This window comes from Dipteris shenzhenensis, chromosome 28 (genome assembly GCF_047967505.1).
Source record: "Dipteris shenzhenensis isolate YYH24624 ecotype China chromosome 28, Dip_SZ_1.0, whole genome shotgun sequence".
In the NCBI taxonomy this organism is placed as follows: Eukaryota; Viridiplantae; Streptophyta; class Polypodiopsida; order Gleicheniales; family Dipteridaceae; genus Dipteris; species Dipteris shenzhenensis.
In genome coordinates this window covers 13,635,754-13,646,130 of record NC_141623.1, presented here as the reverse complement: position 1 = coordinate 13,646,130, position 10,377 = coordinate 13,635,754, and the positions used below count along the sequence as shown (strand labels likewise).

Here is a 10,377-nt window from a genome sequence, read left to right as displayed (position 1 = left end):
ATTTGGCTCATACATTTAGCACTTTCGACATTAATAAATCATACAAGCTTATGTTAAGCGCTCAAACTATTACTAAATGAACTTTGATTTTTTGCACAATCAAGCTATTGCCAGCATTTTCTTCATTGTCATTCATAGAGAGCACACAAGAGTTGCCAAGGTAGAGCTTAAAAAAAATTTCCCTTGAGCCCCTAAATTTTTGGGTTTAATCCCCAATGTGTGTGTGTGTGTGTGTGTGTGTGTGTGTGTGTGTGTGTGTGTGTGTGTGTGTGTGTGTGTGTGTGTGTGTGTGTGTGTGTGTGTGTGTGTGTGTGTGTGTGTGTGTGTGTGTGTGTGTGTGTGTGTGTGTGTGTGTGTGTGTGTGCATGTGCATGCACGCACATGCGTGTAATGTATGTAGATATATATATATATGTATAGCCTTATCAAGAGTAAAAAATATGGATAGCTTGTATCTTTTAAGACCCCTCACAAAAACAAGTTTAAAGTCAAGAAAAATGTACATAATGAAATAAGAAGATTACAAAGTGAATCAAATTAGGCATTGAAAGTATCAAATTTTATGGAAATACCAAAATAGAGCCTATTGGTTCAATAACTAGACATGTGATGATTGCCTAAATATAATCTTGTTGATGCTAAATGCTATTAGCATTTTGTCAAATCTATGACTATTTGTCTTAGCTACTACTAAATATTTTGAACAATAGATTTCCCCAACAACAATTCCAAAGCAAGAAGTGTAAACAAAAACATTATAATCCTTTCAAACAATTGTGGTCTATATATCCCATGTCTAGGAATTGATATTGCAATAGAAAATAAAGATCAAGTCTCGACATGTTACTTCGTGATTTATGTGTATAGATCACCATCATCAAAATGCAAATTACTAATACAAATATTTACATAGCATTCTTAACTATAACAATAACAAAGGAAATGTATTTTATTTGGCTTAATTATGGAGGATCCACCACCTCGATCAAGTTTAGGCTTTTTGTGATGCACCTTTCTTCTTGGTTTTTAAAGATCAAGAGTAATGCTCCTTTATTTTATTATGATTAGAGGGAAATGCATAAATGACTTGCATACTATCTTGTTTGCAATTCATCTATTTGTTTTAGACCATAATGGCCAATTAATAACCCATGGCTTTGCATAGATTAATCTTTTTAACCTATAATTAAAGGTCATTTGTATTTGGTTTAGGTAATTTTCTCATGTACACATGAATGGTTCCCAAAATTGAAGTGCCCTTTCCCATTATGGATGAAACTCAAAACGTCCCCTCCTAGCCCTACTAGTATGTTGTAAAACAATAGGTGATAAGAAAGGCACCGTTGGAGGGGCTTCCCCTTCTATAGTACTTCAAGCATGAGGATCAAATCATCTTTTTCATGTGCCCTTTCATCATGCCTTGCATGTGGGCTTCTCCCCTCAATATTCCACCTCTTCCCCTGCTTCCCGCCCCCACATCTTCCTTTGCACCCCTCTACCTCTACCCTTTTAATTAATAATGGAATGATTAGCAAAGGTTAACTAGTCCTCTATACAATAACAAATACATATTGGGTCTCCAAAACCTAAAAACTCATAGAGCTACATTGGATTGTTACATCAAATATCAAGATTTGTTGAATTGAGAAGCTAATTTTTCAAAAAAGATTCACAAATACGAAGAAGAATTTAATGTGCAAATCAAACAACCATAGTGTTGTAGGGTATTACAATTCATAGAAACCGAGAGCGATAGAGACTTTGGTGTATTGCATAGTCATACTAGGTCTATGTCTATTTAATAGTATTGATATAACGGTATAGAAGCTCAAAAACAAACTTGAAAAGCACAAAGCAATGCTAGTATCTACATCACACTAATGGATTTTGTTTTTTTTCCAACTAGGGGACATAATACCACACTACTGACATAGAGTAATTTTTTCCCCAACAATTGATTTAATGAATATAATGTGCTTATTATAAACTCATTGTGCTTATTTTTTTTCTTTTGACACTCTCACACCCACTCACACACCTATAGTCCACTACGAGGCCAAGGACCTACGCTTCCATGCAACAAAGAGCATCCATTAAGATTTGAATGAGGGTAGTTGCTCAAGTGGGCAAATGCCATACTGCTTCAATGTGCTTCATTGAAGCATCTTCTTCTTCAACTTCTCCTTGTTAGCACTACCCTTAAGGGAGAGATAATGAAATAGTTTGAGTTTCAAATTTTTTTCACTTGCCATGGAGGGAAGGTCTTACTGATGGTTTTACAGGGAAACGTATGTTTCTCATATTATTGGCATGTCTAGGAGATGGACAAATTAATTTATAAGTCCACTTGTTTTTTTTGTCAGTCCCACTTAAGAGGCATGCCATCAAATATCTACATGGATTTCACATGCACTGTCTATATGTCATTTTAGTAGTTCCACTTATAAGACATGCATCAAAGATTTGCGATGGCTTCAATTTTTGCATTTTCTCGTGGATGTTATCTAAATTTAGTGGCTCTCGATCATTTGTTTTTGTTGTGGCATGCAGTGTTCTCCGCTTGTTCTTTTCCTGGCATACATATAAGACATCGTTTGAGTATTTGGAATCACATGCAATATGCTTCTAGGCTACTTGAAGCTTGAAGGTTGAATTTATGAAAATCAATTCTTCTTGACTTCTACATCTGGAATCGATGTTTTTGGTGGAAAATCTTTGCATTCATCATGTAGATTCTAATCTTTAAATTTGTTACTATAGCGGGGATATGCCTCAAGGGGTTGCACACACTTATCATATCTATAAAATAGGTGGTAGATGGAGATAGGTCATTGTTGTGCAATTTGTTGCAATCATATCATTTTGTATTCTTGTCCTAGTTGAGAAGAAGGATGGTTGAGTGTGAGGACTCTAGTGAATCAATGGATACGAGGAGCTTCGAGCAAGGTGCGTATCCTTCATTTGTTGATTTTGTACTTCAACCTCATATTTCATTATTTTTGCTTTCGTTTGGATATTCATGGTTTGAACATTCCACCAAGGTAGCCAAAACATGTGCAAAAGACAGAGAGGGATATGCTAATGAAAGAACCTTAGTCCTCAATGGGACACAGGCTTTGTATGAATGTTTCATTCTTTGACCCTATTGAATTTGTTTGGATTTTGTAGACTGATTTCCATTCTTTTGCTGAGCCCTTTTCTTGGAAAATGCCAACACCACTCAAGGAGAAGGTAGTTGATGTACTAAGGCAATCTACATCTTTCAATATGCCCATTCTTATCACTAGTTCTGGGGAAACACACCAAAAGAGGGATAGGTGCTGAGACATTCCGCACTTAACAAAAGCCCAAGGAAGGCCCTTCATAAGGCCTTCTTGGAGATAGCCAGGAAGCTTATGCTGAAGGCTTTTCATCGTTCTGTTAGATTATTATACAATGAATTCGTTATAAAGTTTCCTTGCAAAATAGAGGTACCACAATTTGGCGGCCATAGTGCTAGTCTTTAACAATTGCTTGGTTATTGAATTTGATGATTCTACATTATGTGTAGGCTTCTTCTACCTAAATAATAGATTTTTCACATACTATTGCACTTATAGCTTGTGCTCAGAGCACCCTTTAGGCTTGGATGAATAGGTGGTCCAATGTCAAATATTGGGAGAACATGGCAAATGTGTTTTCCTACTTCTAGATATACACATCACCAACTTTTGCCCCCTATTAAGCTACAAAGATCACTAAAGATCAATTTTTTAAGGCCACCATGCATTAATTCCATAAAGTGTGGAGTGTGTTTTTTCAAAAGAATTGCTTTTCCAACCACTTCAGAAAATTTTATCAAACGCATCCTCAAATGTACATATGCACAATTGCAGTGCAATATTAGATAAGCCCCCTAAACCACTGCAAAGGTTCTCTATTGGTTGCATCTTTGGTTTGTGGGAAGCTCAAGTAGTCACTTTCAAACAAGCAATTGATCCTATACATGTGTAGAGCGATTATTTGAGTTTCATTGAAGTTCCAAGACAATTTTGGAGCTTATTTGTTTTCTTACATTTGGAGTTAGATTGGTATGGCTTCGCTTTCAATATTTTGGTACCGTTCTATGCATGCACCTTCTAGAGAAGAAGAAAGTGATTGATGTTATAAAAACTTCCAAGGTGTTCTACGTGAAGCTTTCCACCACACAATCTTATCACACTCTTTTGCTTCATGAGTCATGCCCTCCCACCATCGTAGCTCCATTGTTTCTCAAAAGCAACAAACGTGCATACGTTATGTGGAGTGAAGACCATGAAGAAGAACTAGCACAATTGCTAGCAAGCTCACCAGGTTTGATTGCAAGAGAGATTGCCATCACATATAGTGCACAATACCCACATACAAGATATTCTCTCCAAGCAATTACCAAGAAAATATATAGGATCAAAATGGCTAAGACAATAAAAGAAACACATCTAATAACATTTGTTTAGCTCTCTGCCAACCAATTAGAGCAAACAATCCATGGAGAGCACTAGAACGAAAGACCTAGGAAAAGGAAAAGATCTAAAAAGCATGCACAAGAAAGATTGAAGACTCTCTGAGATTTGCGTGCATTTGTTGTGGTTGTTTGACCTGTCACTATAAGTTGAAGAGACTATATATGGCAACAAAGACCTTTTTGGAGCAACATGGCATGACAGCTCATGACGTCTCCTTAAGCAAAGATGTCTTTGCCCAGTTTGCTTTAAACAAATACACAAGAACAAGCTCCCAACACTTTTGTCCAAGAATATGACTCTTGCATCCAAAATTAAGTTCACATGCTCGCTTAATGACGTTGAGGCTTGCCTCATGGCAATAAGAATACATTCTGCCCAAATTCAAGAATTGAGCTATGATGACCAGTTTGGCTTGCAAGGAAGCGTGTGTGAATGTTTTTGTAGATGTGGATAGATCGCAATAGTCCTCTCCTACTTTTTAACGGTAGAGGGTGCCATAGCCATGGTTGGCTTGAAACAAAACTTGAGTATGCTCACAACTACATGACCAACCTTGTGCACCCCACTTTGATGGTACGAGCACTGAATGAACTGGCCAATAGCCCTTTATACAAACAAAGCAAAGTGAAAATCAACCCAATTTGGGTGGAGCACATAACGAATTTGCAAGCACAACAACAGGAACAACATACTGAGGCGATAAACAATTTAGTCACTTTGGAGGAAGAGCTTGAAAGAGTTACTCTTGTCCATAGAATATACAATAGCCAACAAGTTGCTGACTTTGAAGACAAACCAATAGTTCTTTCTCCTTTGAGGGACTCTCACCTTTGAGCATCTTGAAAGACAAACATTGCGAGGAGCTAGCTTTTCCCACACCATTGGCCATGCATGGAACTACAACATACCTGAGCGAACCTCTTATTAAGACAAACATTGTGAGCAGCTAGCTTTTCTCACACCATTTTATGGCCATGCATGGAACTACAACATACTTGAGCGGACCTCTTATTAAGACTTAGTACGATTAGAACTCACTAATAAAGATAGCTATGTTAATAGAGAATCTTTTCTTCAAAACAATGAAAATTTTGGTCCACCAACTATTGTCCTCAACATGGGTTCATGTCAAAAACTCCATCACTTCATGGGAGTCCAAAGATGGAACAACTCATTAACACATCCACAACAATCCATGGATCAACTCTCAACCATTTTTGGACAAACAGATTGGATAGAAAACAACAAATCCGAAATGAACTTCCTATATTGGTTACATCATTCCCTACTCACTCAAACCAACAATTAACATCAAAAACCATAAACTCCAAACCTAGAGAATGTAATTCATCTTGTTTGTGTTGTAATGCATGCCTTCCCTTCCTTGTGAGAGTGTTACATCGCATTTGTCACCTTGGAGCCTAACATTCGAAAAAAATCTCCTTTGAACTTGAAGATCCTAAGGAAAGGACCTACGTGATCTGCGGTAGTCGGGAGACTCCATGGCGATGAGGGCAGACAGCGAGGGTTGTCGAGAAACCCCCCATGGTGGTGAGGGCAGACAGCAATAAAATGATTTCCATCGATTTTCCCATTTTTAGCACGAGGGGGCGTCCTCAGTGTTCGCAAAAAACCCGGGTTTAGTGTCAAGTGAACAGGAGAATTTTGATTTGACCTGGAGAAAAGAAAATTGGAGGACTTGTTTTGTAAATATAGTTATAAATTGTGTGAAAGGCTCTGAATTTATCTCCAATTTTATGAGCTTGGAGGTTTTTTGAAAATTTTCAATAAATATGTTGGGTCAACATATCATACGCACCTCTTTTGTTGATGGGTTGTGAGACATCATACACCTAAGTACTATGCCACAAAGCTTGAAGCTCATCCACCAATGGTGCAAGATACACGTCCATGTTTTTCATCATGCTTGCCTAGAACTATCAAGGGTAATGGCTGTAGCACTTTACCTTCTGACAAGTGATGCATGTTCGCACAGATGCCTCAACATCTTTCCTCAAAGTTGGCTAGTAGAAGAAGTGCTCATTGATGCCTCTATGGCCTACATATGGTGAGGCATGACTCTCCATCAAAACCTTTGGCCTCAACTGTTTTGTGACACAAAGTTTGCCATGCATCATGGGAAAACCATCCTTAAGCATATGCTGATCATAAATCCTTGCAAAATCATCATCATCCTTCATGGCATGTTTTCCTATGGCGTGATTCTTCCAAAGCTCCCAAATCTCCCGATGGCGTGATTCTTCCAAGCTCCCAAATCGCCCAAAGCTCTTCTCCCGATGATGATGAACATATACACAGCAGGAGGCAGAGACCGCTGTCATACGTTTGATGCAACCACAACGAAACTAGGCCGCCCTATATTTGCTCAGATGCACGGCCCCATAATTTTTCGTACTGGAGACCCATTCTGTAACTGGTTGGCAGCTCATCTGCGCAGGCAATCAAGCCTGACCCACTCTCCGATGGTGCGCGAGGAGAGTGTCTGGGAAACGTTCAGCTTAGAGGAGGCACTCACGTCCTTGGAACGGATGCCCCAGCTGCCTTCAGTCCAGAACCTTACATGCATACTGCATAAGTGCAGAACAAAGAAAGTTCCAGCATATACCAAGCGCTTGTATGCCTACATATGCAAAAGTGGGCTGGAAGAGTATAAATCACTTGGGAACTACCTCGTCCCAATGTTGGTCCAAGTTGGAAGCCTGTGCGATGCTCAGCAGATTTTCAACAAGTTGATCGATCGGAATGAGTATTCTTGGACTTCTCTCATCAGGGGGTATATTGAATGTGGGGATTCAAAGCATGCCCTCAACCTCTACCAGAAAATGCAAGAGGACTCTGTACATCCTAGCAAGTATACCTTTATGGCCGTACTGAAGGCTTGTGCTAAGCTGAAAGATGCAGAAAGAGGCCGAGAAAGACATGCCGAGATTGCTAGAAGGGGGCTGGAAATAGATATTGTTGTTGGCAACACCTTGGTGGATATGTATGCCAAATGTGGGGCTGTTGCAGAAGCACAAGAAGCGTTTGACAAGCTGCCTGCTAGAGACGAGGTCTCGTGGACTGCACTCATGGCAGGATATGCTGAGCAGGGGCTTGGTGAGGAAGCTCTGGACTGTCTCAAACAGATGCAACTGGAGGGTCTCTCTCCAGATGCTGTCACATTTCTTTGTGGCTTGAAAGCTTGTGGCAGCATAGGAGCCATAAACAAGGGCCGAGAAATACACGCCGTGATTACCAGGAAGGGGTGGGAAAGTGACCTTGTTATTGGGAGCTCCTTGGTGGATATGTATGTCAAATGTTGCTCTCTTGCAGAAGCATGGGAAGCGTTTTGCAAGCTGCCAGTTCGGGATGTAGTTGCCTGGAACGCACTGATGGCAGGGTATGCCGAGCAGGGACTTGGTGAGGAAGTGCTGAACTGTCTTGAGCAGATGCAACTGGAGGGTCTCTCTGCAAGTGCTGTCACATTTGTTTGCAGCTTGAAAGCGTGTGGCACCATAGGCGCCATAGACAAGGGCCGAGAAATACATGCCACAATTTCCAGAATGGTGCTGGAAAGAGATCTTGTTGTTGGCAATACCTTGGTTGATATGTATGCCAAATGTGGCTCACTTGCAGAAACACAGGAAGCTTTTGACAAGCTGCCAGTTCATAATGAAGTCTCATGGACTGCACTAATGGCAGCATATGCCGAGCAGGGACTTGGTGAAGAAGCACTGAGCTGTTTTAAACAAATGCAATTGGAGGGGCTCTCTCCAAATGCTTGCACATTTGTTTGCAGCTTGAAAGCTTGTGGCAGCATAAGAGCCACAGACAAAGGCCGAGAAATACACACAGAGATTGCCAGAAAGGGGCTGGAAAGAGATCTTGTAGTTGGCAACACCCTGGTGGATATGTATGCCAAATGTGGCTTGCTTGGTGAAGCATGCGAAGCATTTGACAAGCTGTCGGTTCGAGATGAGGTCTCATGGACTGCACTAATGGCAGGATATGCCGAGCAGGGGCTTGGTGAGGAAGCGCTGACCTGTCTCAAATGGATGCAACTGGAGGGTCTCTCTCCAAATGTTGTCACATTTGTTTGCAGCTTGAAAGTTTGTGGCATTGTAGGAGCCATAGACAAGGGCCGTGAAATACATGCTGAGATTGCCAGAAAGGGTTTGGAAAGAGACCTTGCTGTTGGCAACACGTTGGTGGATATGTATGCCAAATGTGGGTCTGTTGCAGAAATATGGGAAGCATTTGACAAGCTGCCTGCTAAAGACAAGGTCTCATGGACTGCACTGATTGGAGGATATGCAGAGCAGGGGCTTGGTGAGGAAGCACTGAACTTTCTTGAACAGATGAAAGTGGAGGGTCTCTCTCCAGATGCTGTCACATATGTTTGCAGCTTCAAAGCTTGTGGGAGCATAGGAGCCACAGATAAGGGCCGAGATTTAAACACTGAGATTGCCAGAAAGGGGCTGGAAAGCGATCTTGTTGTGGGCAACACCTTGGTGGATATGTATGCCAAATGTGGCTCGCTTGCAGAAGCAGAGGAAGCATTTCACAAACTGCCAGTTCGAGACACAGTCTCATGGAACGCACTTATGGCAGGATATGGTCAGCAAGGAGAAAGTGAAATTGTTTTCAATATGCTTGAGAGAATGATAGGAGAAGGGAAAAAGCCTGATGAGATCACATTCTCTGTTGTTCTTACGGTATGTAGTCACACTGGTCTAGCGGTTAAGGGCCAGAAGTACTTTGAGGCCATGAGCAAAGCCTACGGTATCATTCCAACTATTGAGCACCACATTGCCATAGTTGATCTCCTTGGCCGTGCAGGCCAATTAGATGAGGCGGTGGAAATAGTGAAGAAGATGCCCTTCCATGTTAATCTGGTTGTGTGGCATACAGTGTTGGGTGCTTGTCAAAAGTGGGGTAATGTTGAGCTTGGGAGACTAGCCTTCGAACAGGCAGTGCAACTGGATGAAAGGGCTGCCGCATCTTATGTCTTGATGTCTAACATCTATTCAGATGCTCACATGCAGGAGGAAGGGAAGAGGCGGTGAGAATGAAGGGGGGAAACAGGACATTCTGGAGGAAGAGAAGAAGGCTGAGACCATGAGAATGAAGGGGCATACAAGACATCTCAAAGCAAAAATATATCTGCAAAGCTAGAAAACCATTCCCTTAAAAATCTCCCATATTTGAATTAGGTGTCACGAAGCATATCCATTGATGCAAAAAAAGATGGGCTATGTGGGCATAGTGAGAAACTAGCTATTGTGTGTGCTCTAGTCAATACACCCGAAGGGACATCCGTACAGGTTGTCAAGAATCTCTGGTCTTGTAATAACTGCCAAGCGACCTGATATCAAGGATAGAGCAGCAAAAGTACTCTTATTAGGGATGCTTCATGTCTTCAAGGAAGAAAAGTGGCTTGTGGGGACTATTGATGAGGCAGCGCATATACAGTGATGGGGGGAAAGAGTTTGCCATGAGATGTCTAGTGGGTGTAAGTGCCTCACACAGTAAAGTCGGCTCTCAAAACAAAAAAGTAGCTAGCATCCCTCTTATGTGGAATGTTCTTGGTCTATGAAGAGGAGATGAAATTGAGTGGGATTATGATTTGTGTTATAGAGAGTTGCCTTGACAACAAGGTGAATCTGCTGCTAAGAATGAAGGGAAGGGAAAATGTTTTCGGTGTAGAATTTTGCTATTTAACATTTAAAAAACTCTTTTCCGTTTGTTTTGACTACAAACATGTCTAAATTCTTATATAACAAATGAAAGTTTCAATGGAGAAGAGAGGAAGGTGCCCCCAACATGTGGCATGAGCCATATGTTGGGAGAGGGGAGACTCAAAAAAAAAAAATCTTCCCCCCTTGCCCATAAA

The 10,377-nt window shown here is 40.9% G+C and overlaps 1 protein-coding gene across 1 annotated transcript; it reads left to right on the top strand.

Moving 5' to 3' along the window:
* Positions 1–6,637: 6,637 nt before the first annotated feature.
* Positions 6,638–10,165, top strand: LOC147883202 (putative pentatricopeptide repeat-containing protein At3g01580). Its single transcript, XM_087399827.1, has 2 exons — positions 6,638–9,749; positions 9,795–10,165. Exon 1 carries the CDS (start codon positions 6,782–6,784, stop codon positions 9,548–9,550), a length of 2,769 nt encoding a protein of 922 aa, XP_087255953.1. The 5' UTR covers positions 6,638–6,781; the 3' UTR covers positions 9,551–9,749; positions 9,795–10,165.
* Positions 10,166–10,377: the final 212 nt, after the last annotated feature.

Coding starts and splice junctions, on each gene's coding strand:
- LOC147883202 (XM_087399827.1), top strand. CDS start 6,782: ATGATGATGAACATATACACAGCAGGAGGCAGAGACCGCTGTCATACG.